The 20,924-nt window shown below is 33.1% G+C and overlaps 1 protein-coding gene across 2 annotated transcripts; it reads right to left on the bottom strand.

The window, feature by feature from the left end:
- Positions 1 to 14,171: 14,171 nt before the first annotated feature.
- On the bottom strand, positions 14,172 to 18,970 carry LOC134247962 (uncharacterized). Of its 2 annotated transcripts, none has more exons than XM_062730355.1 (7): positions 18,732 to 18,970; positions 17,216 to 17,313; positions 15,444 to 15,598; positions 15,242 to 15,354; positions 14,991 to 15,130; positions 14,534 to 14,749; positions 14,172 to 14,219 (listed from the first exon to the last, which is right to left on the bottom strand). In XM_062730355.1, exons 1-7 carry the CDS (start codon positions 18,851 to 18,853, stop codon positions 14,179 to 14,181), a joined length of 885 nt encoding a protein of 294 aa, XP_062586339.1. In that variant the 5' UTR covers positions 18,854 to 18,970; the 3' UTR covers positions 14,172 to 14,178. The 2 variants fall into 2 exon arrangements, with proteins under 2 accessions (XP_062586339.1, XP_062586340.1); XM_062730356.1 differs by having other exon boundaries at positions 14,173 to 14,219; positions 14,521 to 14,749.
- Positions 18,971 to 20,924: the final 1,954 nt, after the last annotated feature.

Below are 20,924 nucleotides of genomic sequence, written 5' to 3'. Positions count from 1 at the left end.
TCTTAAGAGCAGGTTTTGGTATATTATATTACATTAAAGCAGTAAAAAATGCCGAGCGACAATAGCTTTTGAGACGGGGTCTAACATTTCTATTGTTATTCATATATATATATTGTTTATATATATATATATATATATATATATTTTTCTATATATATATATATATATATATATATATATATATATATATATATATATATATATATAAAATTGCACAGAATATAGTATTTAGTATTTTAACTTAAACTTATACATATCCAAAGGACGATGTTGGCCAAGTTGCGGCTCATATCTAATTTTTAAAAAACGTCCCAAAACTAGGGTCGAGATAGCTACTAAATTAACCGGTCACCGAGCATCAACGATTGATATTATAATCACCTTTCTCACGTGACCTACGCTAACGCTTTCACTGAAAATTTCATTGTGTTTAAGTCTCTGTTGTAACAGTATCTTTCTTGCTTCCAACTTCAAACTATGGGAGATTTGTGTGCAAATTTGAATAGGTTTTGAAGATAATATGTCTCTTATTTAACTTTATGATATTCATTAGCAATAAAATAACACGATCTCTCTCTCTTCTCCATTTCAATTCGTAGTGCGAAAAAATCATATGTGCTAATGTTTACATTTCACAACCATTCGGTTTAAATGTCTCCGCCTATTTGCGGATACCGTACATTCGAAAGTGGTCAAGTTCAAATTTCCGGAATTTAAGGCTTTTACATGTTTTTTTCAATTATATTTTCTGTAATTATAGAAATATGTATGTCAAAAAATTCTAGAAATAAATATCAAAAGCATATGCATGCACATTAACCAAAGATTAATTTAGCGATATATTGTATGTTAAGCTTAAAATGGGTATATATATTTCTTATATTTATAAAACTATTTCAAAAGGTTTAACAATGTAGAATTCTGACTTTGTGATGTTGGACAAAATTATAAAAAAAATTAAAAATAAATAGTTTTAGTGCAAAACAGAGTTCAAACAATTTCAAGGTCATTGCGCGCAACAACTTAGCTTTATAGCAGGCCGTTCAGGTAAAACATGCAGTTCTATTTCGAATATTTGTCTCGAATGCAAGTAAAAGCAATGCACAACACTGTTAAAAGGTTCATTGGGAAATATTTACATCCACTGAATATTTTCTTCTTTATTTCTTAAGAAAACCCATTGCGTTAATCACTGCATGAACTACATTAGGCATATCACCTGTACAGATTTCTTGATCAGTGGCCGTTCCATCAATGAAACGTACAAAGACGTTCGCATCATTAACACAATAATTAATATTTTTAATCCTACTTAAAATGATAATTTAAACAGATATAAATATAAACAATAAAATGTCTTTCTTTGTTTGTTATTACTGGAATGTGCATACGATGGGTAACCAATGCTTTTATGCAGAAAAAAATTTACATAACCCGCTTACGCGGGTTATGTATTTTTTCTGCAACAGCTGCTTCCGTTCATTCCAGTAATAACAAACAAAGAAAGCATTTTATTGTTTAAATAAACTTAGTACATGTAAGTACGTGAATAAATCTACAAAAAAGCGTCACTGACTTCACAGAACTTGATCACGTGTTCGACTACGGAATTGTTTGACTACAGAATGTTCCATATAATATGAACACATAGGACCCATGGTGGGTGTGACCTGTTGAAAAGGCTTTTTTGTCCTCCTATTCACCTGATCCCGCAATTGGAATTTCCAGAGGTCTAAGTTTATGCATTCTTCACAGTTATGCTTTGTTTTCCGATTGTTTGAGATCCATCACGTTTCGTTATCTTCAGCTTTTTTTTCTATAGAATGCTTATAATATCTATTATTTATTAAAAATCTCGAAATTGTACAACTCCATGACAGAAAAAAAAAACTTATTTCAATTTTTATATTTTAATCGATGTTTTTCCAATTCGTATTTCCATTTTACACTGTATTTGGAGATTGAAAGCTAGTTTTTTTTTTTGCGGGGGATGCGTTTTAAATTTCCAAATTCTTTAAAACTATATTCGTTTAATGGAATAGGCTGTAGTATTAAAGGTCGTTGAAACTGTATAAAGATTATAAAATATATCAAGTTACAGACAGTTTTTACAGGACATTAGTGAATAGAAAAAAGTAATAATGACTAAGTGGGAATGTAATCCAATTCGAAATATGTTCAATTGTAACTCAGTACTCAATCTTCTATGTTACATGTAACTTCATAGTGGTTTTTTATCGATCTTTTGTGTTGTATCTTGAATATAGAAAATTTCATGGGAAAAAAAATTATATCAAAATATTATTTGACAATGGTGAATGCTTGAAATTTCAAAGCAATCGAAAATCAAGCTTGTTTTTTAGAAATTATTATACGTAGAACACTCTTTATTATATATATGAAATAGATGTAATAATGAAATGTATATTGCTACATAATAAGGGCAAATGATGATGTGAATGTTGAAGTCATTACATCTCTAATTTGACGTCAAAGTTTTTCTGCAGTTAAACATCCAAATATGAAGCACATCTCACTTTCTTTGTTTTGCGTTTTACTGTGTGTTCAGTGGAAAGTATAAAATCAAATTAGGATTGAATCTACCTAATAATAATTTATTAAATGTTGTCAATTTATCTAAATGTTGAAATTGGGGCACACAAGAAATTCCTTCTATCCGTGAATTTTTTTTTGAATATACGTATATGTGTATTGTTCTTCAAAATAATATAAACAGGTCAGTTAGTAAGGGAACCTAATTAAAACCTATGGTATTCTCCAAAAAGAATAATGGAAGACATGACATCCTAAAACTATACATACTAGATATGTGTTATCAATAAGAAACACGGGCTTATTTTTATACCCCGCTTGAAAAGTGGGATGGTATGCACAATGTAGTGATCGGATTGTCCGTCCATCCGTACATGCGTCTGTCTGCTTGCACGTCTGTTTGTTACGCATAAAATATATTTGTATCCGATCAAAAAGTAACATACGAGGTGCAGAATGGCACTATGTATCAAAGATTCTTCGAAAGTCTCATTAAATTACAATCAATGTTAGAAGAGGAGTTGCGGATGAGAGATGGGTACTCCAAAGCGTAACAAACAGACGTGCAAGCAGACAGACGCATGTACGGATGGACGGACATTCCGATCACTACATTGTGCATACCATCCCACTTTTCAAGCGGGGTATAAAAATAAGCCCGTGTTTCTTATTGATAACACATATATCTAGTATGTATAGTTTTAGGATGTCATGTCTTCCATTATTATTTTGGGGTTCTCAGAGCAAAACATGGAAACATGGAATAATCCGATGTTTTCTATAATATTGAACGGTACCCATCTGTTGCCCGCAACTCCTCCTATACCACTCAAGACTCAATAAAAATAAAGGGTATTGTGACGGGTTCTTTATTACATAATGCTATTTTACTTTTTGATCTTACACTTATTTCGGATCTCCGAGAGCAAAACATGGACTTTGCAATATTGTAGGCTGGGGTATCATATATGAACTCCTTGCTCACAGTGCCTCATGTTCATATTAGCCTCGGTGTATATATGTGACATAGAATGTTTCTAACCTAAAATGTTTAACTTTTTATGTGACCATTGATAGAAAAAGTTTCCAACGAAAAAATGAAGCATTTGTTTATGGTTTTCATGTTCATGTCCTCAAACGTTCCATCCAACAGCATCCATTGTATGATTTCATAAAGCGTCCAGAACGTTTTCATAATTGATCCATTGTTCTGTAAAATCTTCGACAGTTCATAATATTTGTAAAAAAAAATGTCCCCATTTCAAGGATCAGAATTTCTATAATCTTAGTCATTTGGATACCGGTATCTAATCATGCAATAACAAATTCACGTATTTGCCACCAATTGAGCCTGTCTGTTCTGCCATGCCTTAGATCTCGAAAACCATAATTATAAATGATAAGTGGAATATAACCGACTCTGATCGAATTCGAAAAACTACAAGCAATATTTTTTGTAATGCCGATATACGTCATATATTTAAAAATAATGAGCGTGTTTAACATTATACTTTACTGTGAGTTTTGGGGAAAATTCGAATCATCTATGACTATGAGGCTCTTCTTTCCCCCTTTCTCATAACTTGAGAATGTAACTCTCAATAATTATATCATTAAGTTTATCAATGGAATAAGGAAATAAATACCAGAAATTAAACCCTGAAATACTAACAACAACACTTTTTGAAAAATAAGGAAAAGATATGAATTCTTAGAATAAATAGTTCCTTATGTCTAAGCGGTAAAGGAAATAATGTCCTCGCTTGATAGGTAGTCTAAAAAGCCAAAAGTCAAGATTAAATTGAAAATAACGCTGAATATTTGTATATTTGTACAATGTACTATACTGTTAAAGATCAGGTTCTCATCTCTTCCATTTTATAAAATATTTTTTCTCTTTCAAGCAATAGTAGTACAGTATACTAGTAAAATCCTTCTCTAATAAAATGCTTGTATAAAAATAGATCAATAGATTACGAAAACTATAAAAAAAGATACAAAGTCATATGTTCAACTTTTGAAGTGTGTCTTTATTTGAAACATTTATTATGTTACAATTTAAATCCGGAAAAGGATGACCAATTTTCGTAAGCAAACTTTCCATCGCCTCCATATGTTCTTATCCAAACTTTATCATTCTTCTTCATTTTTATTATAGCTGACGTAGATCCGGTAGAGTAGCTTGTACAGCCTGCGGCGCCATTTGCATGATTATAACCAACAATTTTACCATTGAGAACAATTTCCGTGTTCAAATATTTTCCAGGTTTTGTAAGAATGGTCCATATGAATGAGTAGATTCCATCCTCAGGTGCTGTGAATTTACCAGTAGTACCGTCATAGGCATTTCCTGTGTTTCTGTTTTATGTTTCCAAATACAACAACAACGTACGTAGGGAGAGGGCTAAAATAGGCTTTGCCTGCTGCCCAATCCCATTCACTTATGTGAATAAAATTTTGTATAAATAAAAAAAAAACAACGTACTTTCCTAGATTCACTTGCCGTTTAGACAAAAGTGTGTGAAAAGCAATGATCTCTGTTAAGAAAATGCAATATGTTACGTTAATTTTTGTTCCACCAAAAAAGTTTTACATTTTCGTACTTATGGAAAATGATTTGGAAGTACATGATCTGATTTAATAAACATATACCATCTTACTTACTTTTTGAATCATATCGGTAATATTATTGTCATGTAAATTTTGAATTAACCGGGTGGCAGTAAATACATAATTTACAACATGTCAACCTGTCATGTTGTAAATTTTGTATTTAATGTCATGATATTATATTAAAAAGTTCGTGATTAAAAATCGCTTAAATCCCTGGTCTTAACAAAAACTCTCAATGAATAATAGTATTTAATATAATATTTACACATTTTTTTGTTTAACATTCTAAGAAGAGAGTAGTAAAACCAGGTAATTAATTACTTTTCTCTTTTCCAGAACAGTTCATTGGTTTATATCCCATTCCTTGACAAACAGAATTGTACTTGTTGAATTTACTGATAAAGTCTGGAAGATGTTCTTTTGTACACACTTTTAGCAATATGCATAAAATGAGGAACGTCGTCTTCAGCATTTTTAATCTATTTAAAAACATAAGTTTTAAATATCATCATATTAAAAAAAAATTAATAATGAAATCTTAAAAAATTCTATAGAAAATAGCAACAAATTTAGAAAAAAAATACTTACATATTTCGGAATGTAAGCTAAACTATGTGTTCGTTTTTCAATTTACTGTCGTTTTCATTAAATATTCTTGTATAAATACTTTAATACAGTAATTAAAATGTAATAGAAGATTTTCGTGCAATTTTTTTGGTGCATTTTAAGGGATTGAATATACATGTAACGTCAAGTCTTTATAAACAAACAAAAATATTTTACGAGCCCAGCGGTGTTTTAGACATTTTTTAAGTGATAATTGGAAGTTTTGTTGACTTTAAACGATGATGGCCAATTAACAAAAAAATTGTTTGACAAACGAAGTGACTTTTTTCAAAAGAAATTACGACTAAGACCATACACTTCGAATTCAGATGATTGTCAAACCTTGTACAATTTAATGATTATGTTACAAATACTCTGCATAAATATATCTTACTAAATTCTTTTAAATAGATCTCAACAATTTTTAGATTAACGTCAAGTTTTTTGTAGAATTTTATTTTGTTCTTAGTCTTAGGTTCTTTTGCTAAACGGGGTTCTAATCTTTTGTTTGTCTCTCAACTTATTCGATACTCAAACTTTTTAAAAAAGTATACTTTAGGTAAATCTATTCTTAAACCGAGATAGGCTACCGACAAATCAAATGTTGGAGGGCTTTTATAATTAACAAATTCGTATTTCATTTGTTCTACGGTCGTTGTAATGTACTTACAAAGCAAAACAATGTATCACTAGGTCGTATTTTGAATTCTTTTTGTAGTAAATATATCGATGATAAATGATATCTCTGGTATATCTCTGGTATATTTTCTGAAGTAATTTAATTTCATAGGCGTAGTCACAAACTTAAAAGTGGGGGGGCTCAAGTCCAGAAATTTTTTGACAAGCAAAAAAAAAAAAAAGAAAAATGAAATTTCCCCAAACTCATTTCCTGAGAGGGGGGGGGGGGCGACAAATCAAAATTCTTTGACAAGCAAAAAAAAAAAAAAAAAAAAAAAGGAAATTCACCGGGGGGGGGGGGGGGTAGTGTACTTTTTTTCAAAGGCAAGTTCTTTTCAATTCAAATTTACTACACTATTTTTTTTATACAACTATGTATTGATATTATTTCAAAATAGCTGTGATTTTGTTCTTCATTAAAAAGTGATATCTCTGGTATATCTCCCCCGCTATTTTGTGACTACGCCTATGAATTTGGACATAGTGGACATTTGAATTATTCACAACATTTTTCCTATTACATTTTAGAATGAATTTCAAACTTGGGATACACAAACGCCGAATTTCTTTAATCAAGAATTACAAGGTCATGCTTTTCAGACGTTTCAGAAATGTTTACACATTTTAAAGCTTACCATAATTAGTCATTGCAATCATTAAAATTGGTTTTAAAAAATAAGTTGAAACTTTGTCCATGTCCCTTTGAGAGTGAATTTGGAAGGTAATTTGGGGCTTGCTAAACCAGTTATAAGGCCTGTCACGAAAAGGTTGTTAAAATAAAAAAAAACCAAGTAAAGACGCTATCTTTCTCTATGGTCTGCATTGGCGTATACCCAAGCTGTTTTGATACTTATTGTTCGTCCTTAATAAGGATTCCTAAATTGAGTGTAGTGGCTAAGCAGTTAAAGGACTATGACATAATACTGTCCGTCCAGAATAAGGCATCCTACAATATATTTTGAATTTGGATAATTATATTTTATTATGTAACAATTACATAACCGGATTGGGCAGCAGGCATAGCCTATATAAGCCCTCTCTACAATATATGCCGTAGTGCGAGGGCGACTTGGATGTTAACATAGTGTAAGGTTAGGACTACCGATTACTGTTATATTTAAGATTATTGCTTTCCTCTAATAAAAATTGATTAAGTGATTTACCAGTAGATTATATTTTAATAGATAAGTTTAGGATATATTTGTATATTTCAGTAGACCATTAAAATCATACCATTTTTTTCCAATCATTAAATGTTGATAACCCCGAACCTTGTAATTGTCCAGGTACGATCCCTGTGATTTAATGTAAATACAATCACAGTACTTCTCAAGAAATAGCGCAATGATTATTTGCATGAGCTGCATACAAAAAAATGATCTGATGAAAAAGTCGAAATAATATTAAACTTATCCGTAATATAAATGCTTTTTTGGACACGTAAAATCATAATTATAGTTGTTTTTTTTTAATTTTTACGACAAGCGACAAGAAGTCTGTTGATTATATGAGATATCGTATTTTATAACACTATTAGTAAATTAAAATCTGTCTTACATTTTTCCCCAAGTAGAGTTAAGTTTCACATTTCAGAAGATTGAATTTATATTTCTCATAGGACCTTGCAAAATCTTAATCGGGATGTCTTATTAATAAGAAAAACTGACAATGGTAATAAGGAGTTTTCCAGTGCATTTCCTCTAGGATGTTGTAAATGAGTGCGTTTCTGAGGAAGGGGGGGGGGGGGGTACTGACGTACTGAGTATAATTCGGATTAAGATACCTTGTGTTATTATTATACTATAGGTTAAAAATTATTTCCGAAACAAGTGTCTGTGATAAAACGTCATATTCTTGTTATTTATGAAGTCAAAGTATTGATTTTTCACACACAAAGAATTTAGGTCATAAAATTTGTAAGGAAATAACTTTTGTCACATTATGTTTTTGTAAAGCCTCATGGCCTGGTCACAAAGAAAACATTGCTCTCAATGCTATGTTTGAATGTCAAGAAATTGCCTATGCCAAACACCCTTTAAATTTGTTTATTAATGCAAATGGGATTCGAACCATATTTTATTCAGCCAAAATGATATAAGATTTCATTTCCCATCATTATGCCAAAAATGAATAATTTTGGTCAGGTAGTTTAGGTAGTTTAGGTAGTTTAGGTAGTTTATGATCATGAAATATCTAAAAGGTTGGCGTTTTTCTGGAACAGCCCTCGTGTTGATTGATTATGAGATTTTATATATAAAAATAAAGATTATTCAACAACAAAATCATAAAATGAAACCTTTCGGTCACCATTCAGTAAACTTACGAGACCTTTTAGAATCAATTCAGTGCTATTTCAGTAACTTTTTCAGTTAACTAAATGGTTCAGGTTCAACCTGTGAATTAAATGGCCTTGAGAAAGAAATATATATGTATTTGGGTGTACATGTTCATGTTCTTATAGGACATTTCATCTGACTTTCAATAAGCAGTTTCCGTTATAATTCCTCTAAAAAAGAGATGCAAAAATAATGAAGATTCAGTAAACAAAAACTAATGCTTACCAATACAAGGAAATACCTTTTCATGAAATTGTTAAAGAGTTTTCATGGTGCAGTGTTTTTGGCCTTTCTTAACATAATTTTGTCGTAAACGTTAGTACACTCTTATTGCCTGGAAATGATGATATTTATTTACCACTTCCACCAGTAACTAATGTACATATGCATTACAGGTTTAATTCTATTCAAACAATGTAGTTTATGTAGGTCTTATGTAGTATTTTTATGCCCCCCTTCGAAGAAGGGAGGGCATATTGCTTTGCTGCTGTCTGTCGGTCTATTTAGTTTCCGTGCATTTTCTTCACAACCGTTGCACATACTGAAATGAAATTTGGTATACAGGCTTATCAGGTGAATGTCTAGGTCAAATTCTGTTTTGGGTACGATCGCAGTCTTTTTGACAGAGTTATGTCCCTTGGACTTAGATAAATTCCACTTATTTGCAGTTTCCGTTCATTTTCTTTGCAGAGGTTGCACATATTGAAATGAAATTTAGTATACTGATTTTTCAGCTGAATATCTCGGTCAAGTTCTGTTTTTGGGTACGATCGCACCCTTTTTGTTACAGTTATGCCCCTTGGACTTAGAAAATTCCACTTATTTGCAGTTACCGTTCATTTTCTTTGCAGAGGTTGCACATATTGAAATGAAATTTAGTAAACAGAATTTTAAGCTGAGTATCTAGGTCAAGTTCTGTTTTGGGTAGGATTGCACTATTTAAGACAGAGTTATGCCCTTTTGGACTTTGAAAAAATCTGAGTAGGGGGAGCGGGGCATAAGTGTTTTACAAACATCTCTTGTCTGTATAGCTTTTAACCGAATATTCAGTTATTAATAACCTAAAGAATGTCCTTGATAATCCGTCGCTATTTTTTTTTATACCCCCGCTTGAAAAGCGGGAGGTTTTATACATTGTAGTGATTGGGATGTCCGTCCGTCGGTCTGTCTGTTACGCTTTGGGGTACCCATCTCTTATCCGCAATTAACTCTTTTTATAATCACTCAATGAAATTTGATGACACTTTCACAGAATCTTTATTACATAATGCCATTGTGATCTCCTATTTAACTTTTTGATCCCGACATATATTCTGGGTTTCCCGCAACAAAACATGGACACTGCCATTATATTCAAATGGGAGGCGGGGGTATCATTTAGTGAGCTCATTGCTCACAGTACCCCTATTTTTTTTTGGACATGTTTTTATTACTAAAACAGCCAAATGGAAATTACAATTCGATTCTAGTTGCACGTACAATTTTACAGTGGTTCCTCTCTGTACTCATGGGCGTCGGAAGCAAATTGAAAGGGGGGGGGGCTAATCGAAAGTGGGGGGGGGGGGGCTAAACTAACAAAAATAGTAATTTCCAATTTTCAATGCCTATATAATGTCTATTTTTATTTTCATTTTGTATATAATGTTCCGACGCCTATGATACTGGCCTTAAAACCAAAAACTGAGAATAATTTTTTTGAATGACTTGTCATTTATAACACTTAAGTTATCAAAGATTTACAGGTTTATACATGACTGTCCTATATTCCAATTTTGTTTTCTTATCAGAACTATTTCAAAAGTTATTTAGATTTGAAATTTTGACTTCAGTCTGTTCCCAGTTTATGGTTTTGGGGCTTGGTCTGTCGACTGAGGCTCTTATATGTGTATCACCAGCGGGTGTGGAGTGGATTATAGAAATTCTTATTGAGGATGCAATACAAGAGAGGTAACTGCTTCAGACCTAAGAAAGTCGAACGTTTACATTTCTCGTATAACATACCACACGTTTTCCCCACAATCGCCGTTTTTACTCAAAATACATGTACTATACTGGCTCCTTCCTAATTTTTCTTTTTCAAATCTCACTTTTTCATCAATTTTCAATTTACTTTAATGCATTTGAACTGGAGATTTACTTTATGTTAAGACAATCTGAAAAGTTGTTTTAATTACGATCATCTTTCTATCTGCGCGGTGTATTTTTAAAAGAATTTCAGTGCCTTAACCCTTCAGACAATGTGATAGTTTACAAATCCCATCAAAAATGCTTTTAAATAGATTATTTTCTCTACTACAATTTAAAAAGATATCAGCCGCTCGCTGAAATGTTTATATACAAGTACCTTGTGTGCTTTTTTCCCTCAAAATCTTTACTGTCGGAGAAAACCCATCGGAGAAATTTGCCGGAGACATAACATGTATTACCATTGTTATGCTGATGACACACAGGTTTACCTGATTATTAACCCGAAGGACAGTTGGGACGACATTGCGAATAGACTTGAACGGTGTCTGTCTGATATACAAGACTGGATGCAAAACAACATCCTTAAGTTAAACCAGGATAAGACTGAACTCATCATATTTACACCGAAACGTATGGCAAATGAATTTACAGGACGTAAACTCGCTTTTGGTGGATCAGTCATCAGTAATGCTTCCTGTGTTAAAAATCTCGGGGTATTTTTCGACAGCAAATTAAGCATGGACTGTCAAATCAATTCGGTTACAAGATCCTGTTATTTCCATCTTCGTAACATCGGTAGAATAAGATCACTCATAACAGAGGATGCTTGCAGGACACTTGTTAGATCTTTAGTGACATCTAGACTTGATTATGGCAATGCACTATTGTTTGGCCTCAATGCCACATCCTTGCAAAAGTTGCAGAAAGTTCAGAACACTGCAGCCAGACTGGTGACACGTTTGAGAAAACATGAACATATAACACCAATTCTCATAACTCTTCACTGGCTACCTGTGGCATACCGTGCACAATATAAAATTCTGTTGTACACTTTCAAGGCCTTACAGAAGCTAGCCCCGAAATACATCCAGGAACTTGTTCAGATCTATCGCCCACAACGTTCACTACGGTCTGGGGATTCACTGAGCCTTGTTAAACCACGCACTCGAAGTAAGATGTATGGAGATAGAAGGTTTGATGTATCTTCAGCCACCCTGTGGAACTGCCTCCCGCTGGATCTTAGGAAAGAACAGTCACTTGAAGTTTTTAAAAGAAATCTAATCAAAGTACTGAAAGTACTGAAAGCCGGGCTTAAGAACAGCACACAGGTGAAAAGAACAGGTTTCAGTTAAAGTATGAATGATATAAGGAATTATTAGATGCAGCGAATGAAAAAGCATCGTTAAATTTTATATAAGAACAATAGGTTTAACTTTGATGAAGTATAAGGGTGATTTTATCTTTTTATTTTTGAGCTTTATATACTTTTTCTTTATTGTTATTGAGCATTTTTTTTCTTGCCTTATGCCATGGCGTCAGGCACTACTAAGCATCAATATTTCCTACGTCCGAAGCTAAGAGGTCACAGTTAGCCAGCAAAATTTTGTGCATGCTGATTATCATCGAATTTTGTTACCTGCGTTTCAACAACAACAGTTAGCAGAAAAATGATCATATTACTGATAGACTGAGGATGTACTTAAACATGCATACAATCGCAATATGTCGTCCCCAACTTCGTTCGGGACGACATAATGACTAGAAAGTCTGCTATTGCAAGCAATAGCGTATGTTTCCCGAACTGGAGAATTTTCATTTTGTCATCAGTAATACTATGCCCATTAGCTAAGCTTGGACAACCATCAACTCGTATCAGTCCTTTCGGTACTTTGATTTTAAAATCGGAGCTAAGCGCATGTGCATGCATATGCAAGTTATAAATCCCATCCTGTTTGGTTCAAAACTAGAGTAGTTATAGCCATTTAAAGTTTTAGCCAATCAGATTGCAGTGCACATGCATGCACATGTTTTCATGATTATTGTTATATATCATATTGTAGTAATGCATGACTTGTCGTAATGCATGACTTATTTAAAATTTCAATGTATTTCATCAAAAAAGAAAGAGATATTAAAATTTTTGTTTCAGCCAATCAGAGCAAAGTGCACGTGCATGCACATCATTTCGTGCTAATCTGACAATGTCATATTATCTACACTATTAAAATATCCTTATATAATATCCTTATGAAATGAGCATTTCATCAAAGAAGTGTAAAAGTTAAAGCAATATTCAGTATACAAGTCATTTAATGTTGCACGCATCCGCACGTAAATGCGTATGCACACAAAATGACCTTTGTTCCATACATCTACACAACATGCCTATTAGCCTTAAAAAGGTTTTAGCTCAATTGGATGGACATTTTTCTAGAACTCAAACTTGGACAACCATCAAACCTATCTGTACTTTCAGTGCTTTGATTTAAAAATCGAAGTTCAAGAATTTTGACTTTTCCCCCCTTTCCATGGAAACTAATAAAAGCTTCGAATTTTTAAATCCAATGAGCACAATTAAAGAACCTAATCATTACATCCACAAAATTTCATGACGAATGTGCAAGGGTCTATGCCTACAAGTTTTGGGGATTTTAGTTCATGTAGAATAGTACTTGATGCAACAGAAATCACCCAGGATGTTCCAGGGAATGATATGAGATTGCAGGCCAGCACATACAGCGGATACAAAAATTCTCACACTGTTAAAAGTGTTACAGGTGTTGCACCTAATGGTGCTTTGGTATTTATTACTAAATTGCACCCTGGCAGCACATCTGATGTTGCAATTGTAGAACATTGTAAAGTCTTAGAACAGTTATCTCCAGGTGATATGATCTTAGCAGACAAAGGGTTCACTATTCACAAGTTGTTGCCCCCAAGGAGTACATCTAAATATTCCTCCCTTTCCAGTGAGGTCCAAGTGCAACTATGTCGAAGAATTGCTAAGTCACGCATACATGTTGAAAGAGCAAATGAGCGTATTAAGAATTATGAAATTTCAAGGCATGTTCCGCAGCAATTTAGATATATTTCTACAAAAGTCTTTCAATTATGCTGTGTTTTAGTCAATTTTCAGGATCCCCTTATGCAGGAAATTGCTCAGAATTTTGCAAGTGTAGATAACTAAGATATTAAAATTAAAATGTTTTCACCATGTTTAATGTTATATCTTATAGCTGTTGTAAATACGGGAGAAATTTACAGAAATAAAAGTCTGTCAAAACAGATATGTTGATCTCCCAATTGATGTCTTTGTTAATTCTCACAATCGCACAGTCTTTTGGTGTCCAGACCATAAAATCACACAAGGATTTCCCAATTATATGAAGCTGTCCTTGCACTTGATCATAGTATTGGTGTTCTCTCATAGCTTGAAGGACTTGACTCCATTAAAATCCTGAACCTCTATATGAAAAAAATATATATGTTGAAGATTTTTAAAGAATAAGAATTTTCATTGGTGCCTCAATCATTAATATAAGACAAAACTATTTAACTAATAAATATTTACATGTATAAGTATTTTGTTCCTTACTGTACAATAAAGTGAGAAGGCAAATCATCTGCCTTGAGGACTAACATTACAACAGAAGGAAAAAACTTTTTTAACAATTGCTAAATTGTACTTAAATTTATCCAAACTAATATATTGGAATTATTTAAAGTAATATCTCAGTACATGAAACGTATTCAAACAAATACATACACACTATTATTACCTAGGCAGAAATCGTGTACTTTTTCAATAGCTTCTGGAATTGTCATATTCTTTGCTGAAAAGGGGCATTTCACCTCCAGTATTTCTGGCTTAACGTTTGACATCTCTAATATGTCAGCGAGTCCTGGATTCTGATAGCTGAATCCGAATGCAGCAGGACAACGAATGAGTCCATCGGGGCTTGACCCAAGAACCCCATTACAGTGTAGCCAGATACCTAATATGAACAGTATTATAAAGTTTCAAAATAGCATTAATATGCAACACTCTGATTTTCTTATGCATTGATGACTTGTTATAAATAGAATATACAAACAGTATATTTATATTCATTATCTTCAACTTCAGTTTAATAACTGAATTTTAAATAAATTAGCTCAAGAAAAATTTTTATTTATCATCAATTTTTATTTGCTTTAAAGAAATTGAAATTTTGCTTAGGAAAGAAATGTACCAACCTGTTGGCTCTACAACTGCATCCCCAAAAGTTCTATACTTTTCAATTGCGACTTTTTCATTGCACGTCCCCCAAATAATGGCATCCTTCTTTGACAGATCATAAGCTGAGCATAATCTTTTGTATAAGGAGACAGGATATCTGTTATATAAGGAGCAAACTTTCAATATTTTTGATTTTATAATTAACTGCTTTTACAAGTATCATTTATAATTACATATACATATAAAGGCATGTAAACTACCAGTATACCTATTTCTCTTGATCGCTGCCAAAACACAACCAAAGTTTGAAGCTGTTGATCTATTCTTCCTAACAGATGACCACATGCAATTTTCCTTTTGACCAGTGGTAAGACAGGCAATCTAAAACATGACAAAAATCTTAAAACTTAAACAACATTCATAATGAAACAGAATACATTCTATTCATTATGCAACTCATTTGTCTTTACCTGTTGGATTTCTTGCTCATTTATCATTAATTTTTGCTTCATCCAAGCGATTGGATTCTCTGCAGAAATAAATTCCTGGCTAGAGATGAGGTCTTCAACTAGAGGCACTGCAAGTGTGGGCACAGGCGGCTCGGGGGATAGTATCCAATGCATTGCTGTTGATTTAATTAAACAAAAAAATTAAACCCTCAGTGAAAAAGACAACAAATACTCAATAAACCTGTATTGCAGTTACATCACCAATTCTTAATACTGGTATATATGTTAAATATTTTTTCAAACTTATTTTATTTACTACTTCAAATAAATTTTGGATTTCAATATTTATACATGTGAAAAGAATGTACAAATAACTTCCTTTAAGTATGTATGAGAAATAGGGTGAATAATATTTAAACATTTTACTAAAGGTTGCAGTTGAGTTGAAGTTTTATATTATGTCACGATCTTCTAGTTTGACAGATGCGTTCAAGGTAAATAGTATACGCCTCCTAACCGCAAGCTTTACGACTGGAACTTTCTTCTAATCCTTGATTGTTTGCTTGTACAACAGACTATTTCTGTGTCAAGGTTGATAATATGAGTTTATCAATCACATGAATTGTTTACGCTGAATGCATCTGTCAAAAAAGATTGTGACTTGATGCAAAACTTCACACTGAATTGAAATTGATAGTATAAATGTATAATTAAAAGTTTAAAACAAAGTCAACACAAAAACAAAAGAGACAAGAACAAAACTAAACATGTAAAAGACAAAAAAAGCAAAAAGAATGGAAAGACTGCACATCTTGTCAGAATTTCAGTCCAATGTCAAATAAGCCATTAAATATCTGAAGTCCAAAGTCCGGGTGTAATGAGTTAGTTAGGTGTTTTGTGAATTTATATATATATATATACATGTGTGTATATGCATTCTATCCTATCACAGTATAAATTTTCAAAAAAGTAACAATAGAATAAACTTGTAAACAATGTGACACTAAAATAAAACACCAGATATATTAACCTGAAAATCTCCCTACAGTTGTCAATTTCTGATATAGGAACTCCCTGTCCCTATCATTGACTGGCCTATTTGTTGCCCTAGTAATTTTTGACAAAAGTTGAAAAATGGAGCATAATACAACACTGAATGGTTTTACATATACCATGCTAGCTGCAGATCTGTAGCTTGCTGGTCTGAAAAAATTAGGATGGACGACCAGAGAGATACAGTTCCATCCATTGAAAAAAGTGTATATTGCCCATAAAAAATATGCTATTTCTCTATTTTTTATATTTTCACTTTTGGGGTACTGTCATTTTTTAATATTTTGCACCATTCATGAAACAGTCATAATAAATGCATACCTGTAATTTATAAACCTGTCAGGTGCAGGAAAAAGTTCTTCCATCGTCTTAGTTTGACGAGGTGGCGCACTCTGGATGCTTAATCCAACTCTGGCGTACATCAGTTTTGCTGACATTTATGTACCTGTATCAACATGTTCCATAAATTTACTAAGTTATATTATAGTCTTGGGGCCTAAAGTTAGATTTTATAGTTACAAGTATGCTTATATATGCCAAGGTAGTGGACTTGGAGGTTCCAGGGCACGAATAGTACCCTGCTACCTACAGTCACATGGTGAACTGCACACTTGTATATACCGGGTATATATATTGGTGTGCATGTTTTGATATAATTTCTATTTAACATTAAATTTGGTAAAGCATACCTAAAACAGACCAAGTGAATTTACATATTACATAAATTGCATATAAATTACCCATAGAGAAGAATGCTGGCTTTATGGTGACATTTGTCCATCCCATGTACACATTCACAGGTACTCTGTTCAACTGTGTAGTTAGAACCAAGAGTAATCTAATAAAATAAAAAAAAAATAACCACCTAGAATTTTACTTATATTATCTGATACTATCAATTTTAAAAGTAAAAAGCATGTTTACCATGTTTACATGGAAACTTGAAAATTGTGGAGAGAGAAAAAAAAAGAATTGTAAATTTATTTATTATTATGTATTAAGACATTGCATAGACACTTTCAGTCAAGGAAATTCGGAAAGAGGTTTGTTCTGGATTTATTGCATAGGCAGGATAAAACATATAACGTGCGAGTACACCCATTATTGCCGAGTACCCATTATTGCCGATTTTCGTTTTTACGTTTAAAAATCTGTCAAACGGTATTTATTTGTAAATTTTTTGCAAAATACATAAATTACACAATTTTTCCAAACCCCAAATCGTCTCGGAGAAAGAAAAAGTTGTTTAGAATGAATTAATAAACTCACCATTGATATATCAAGTCTTTGAAAACGCACAAAAAAGCAGTCGTGCGACAGGACATGCCATAGAATTTTCGGCTAGCTTTCCATTTTCCTGACAGAATCAGTCATGTTTTGGTGCAAATCAAATGAATATTCTCCTGCATGCAATGATACTAAACGAAATTATCCATGGTAATTTTTCTACTTGCATTATTTAACGAAAATTACGATGAGTATGAAGCGTCTGCTGTACGACGCCATTTTTGTTTTATACGGGAGCGGATCAAAATCCACCACATGCACCTGTTCTTAATAAATCTGCAATAGGTTATTTTTATCGATTTATTTTTGCTCATATCGCTTCAAAATTATATGGACAACTTTTTAAAATAACATAACAAGGTGAAAGTGTCTTATTTAATTTTTTTTAAATAAAAATATATATAAATGGGAAAATAAATGGGAAAATGAGGAAAAAATTCACAAGTTCTGGATGACATGAGAGTACAAAGACATATCCTGGATTCATCCTTGGAGAAACAATATACTCAATAACTTGCTCTACATTTTTTTTTTCTTCAAGAGATAAAAAAAAATAAATATTATGAAAAATGGAGTTCTATTGAAGATGGGGGTGCAAGCTACTTTTCTTCAAAAACCCCTTTTACAACTCCAAGTCATTTTATGGCTATAAAAATTGGAAACTAAAACCCATGCAGGGGCTGGATGGTCTAAATTCATACTTTATAATTGAACAAAATAGAGAAAAGTTACTTCCATTTACAGTTACAATATTTCTTTACATACTCCTATATATTTTTAATTCTTCACATAAAACTGTAAAGCTTTGATTTAGCAGCCATAGGCAGAGGTCTGTATGACATTCATTCAACTCCTTAAAATTTCTTCAGATACTGTAGTCAACCATTTATTTGGTCATTGGCAAGGCAAAGACTTAAAAAAAAACCTTTTCATTCTTCCAAAAATCTCAAAGAAATGGGATGAACTTACAGTAACCTGTAGCTCCGGTCTCGCATGGAGGCTTGCACAATTCCCCTTATAAACTGCGCATCTTTGTCATACACAAACTTTAAAACGTGGTCAGATTGTACGGCAGTCTCCGATTTCCGCATAAGTTTCGTTGTACCAGCTGTATAATTTGACCATGGAGAACGCCATACCGCAATCGCGTATACCTAATACCTTGTGTAATATATGGCGTCTTCTTTGTTTATCTCCAGAAACGAAATCTGGCGATGTCTAGGGGGGGGGGGGGGCACTGTGTAGGCCTAACACCTGCATCATTAGGGACTCCTCGGCTGATTAGGTTTGCCGAATAAGTGGAAAATTTAGCCTGGTACCCTGTCTCACCATTGCCGAGGCAGTGACGCAGAGTAAACGAAGCAAAACAGGGACAGGGAACCAGGCTATGCGTAGGAATTTGTTAAAAGTTCTCTACTAAGAACAAATGTATTTTTGATAACTGCACAATAATAATTACAGTACAGTTTATATTCACATTTAATTAATCAGATTATGAGTATAAATTGTTTCAACAGCGATTACAAGTAGATACACTATATTTCAGAACGTCAGTTTAATTTGGCGACTATTGGGTCAACATCCTGCCTTGAACAGGAAGTTGAACAGGATCCCATAAGCCGGCTATTGCTCTTTGAGCAATAAGCCCGGCTAAAAACACATCTTTTTAGACTCGCCTTTAGTTTATAAGGCTCTAGTCACAATGGAGCATCCAGTTGGTTTTATTTTATTAAAAAAAATGCCCTATGATTTTCCCTTTTTGCTATTTTATATTGTACCCGTCCTTTGTATTATATTGTAATTGTCTTCTACGTGTAAAGCGCTTTAGGGTAATTCCATAATTATATAGGGCGCTATATAAAAGTAGAATAATAATAATAATAATACTGTAAAAAATTAAGTCTATGTCTATCAAACTTGATTTCCAATCAGATTATGAAATCTGAAACGGAATTATAATTAATACATGTGAAAGACTAAGGAGAGAATGACCCTCTACTCTAAATTTCTCATTTTCGTCTTTAAAAACTTTCCTAAATTGATTTGCATCGAGGGCTATAGGATCGAATGGAAATGAAATTTATAATGGGGTGTTAAGCTCTGCTTTTTCTTCAGAATTACTTTAATTTTTTTGGGCAGATATCAAAATAATTTACACAGAGACTAGGAAGAACAATGATTTATAACGATAACGGGTAAATTTCATTATTTAGTATCATACTTACACATGTATTAAATTCATAGTAAAGTGCTGCCTCCTAAAGAAAACCTTCTTTAATTTTTAAAGGTTTAAAAACTTTTGTTTAAATATTTTTGAAAACTAAAGAAAAACTCAGATGTTCTGTGAGCACTGGGCTCACTAAATATAAGGCAAGTAGCAACGGGGGGGCTGCCCCTTTTTTTCCCAACACTACTATATCTGGCGGCAGCCACTTATATATCTGGCGGCCACCACATAAATTATTTTGCAAAAGGTGAGTTATTGTATACGGAAGCCCGTTGGTGCCACGTACGAAAAAATATATTATATATCGCGGTCGCCACTTATTATTTGGCGGCCGCCACATAATTTATCTGGCGGCCGCTACATAATATCTGGCGGCCGCTATATAACATCTGGCGGCCGCCACATATTTTTCTGGCGGCTGCTATATACATTGTAACATCAGGCGGCCGCCACATATTTAACTGGCGGCCGCCAAATATTTATCCAGCGGCCGCCACTTATATATCTGGCGGCCGCTACATAATTTATATGGCGTCCGCCAGATAACACCTGGCTTCCTGATGCGCGCGCATGCATATGTTTTAACGTGTGATTTCAGAGGTGGACACAGTGTTAAAATTATAATAGCGACATCAATCAACCAAACTTGTAAGAGATTTGTTATGAACCAACACTCCAATCCGCAATTCTAGTATATATGTTTTTGCATAGAACAGATTAATATTTAATTTGAATTATGCAAGTATTTGTAGAGTGTTTTGGTTATTAAGAAGCCGCATCAGGGGTCACGGACATAAATCATGGTGTTAGTTTTAGTGAGACCAGGTTATCTCGTCACCTATATTCTTGTGTTTGCTGTAAGCTATGATTGGTTGAGAATTAAATAAAGTTTTGCATTTTGGATGTCTAACAAATGGTGTTCCAATATTTCAGAA

This window comes from Saccostrea cucullata, unplaced genomic scaffold, assembly GCF_032062105.1.
Source record: "Saccostrea cucullata isolate Sc308-1 unplaced genomic scaffold, CSIRO_AGI_Scuc_v1 ctg448, whole genome shotgun sequence".
NCBI lineage: Eukaryota > Metazoa > Mollusca > Bivalvia > Ostreida > Ostreidae > Saccostrea > Saccostrea cuccullata.
Note: the sequence above shows the minus strand (reverse complement) of the source record. Positions and strands in the feature narration are given on the sequence as shown.

What these genes read in the sequence shown, in the direction of transcription:
- LOC134247962 (XM_062730355.1), bottom strand. Translation starts at nt 18,853, where the DNA reads ATGCGGAAATCGGAGACTGCCGTACAATCTGACCACGTTTTAAAGTTT. An exon ending in GACCGGAGCTACAGGTTACT is followed by an intron (nt 17,314 to 18,731) that starts GTAAGTTCATCC and finishes TTATTTTATTAG; the next exon opens with ATTACTCTTGGTTCTAACTA. An exon ending in GCCAGCATTCTTCTCTATGG is followed by an intron (nt 15,599 to 17,215) that starts GTAATTTATATG and finishes TTAAATCAACAG; the next exon opens with CAATGCATTGGATACTATCC.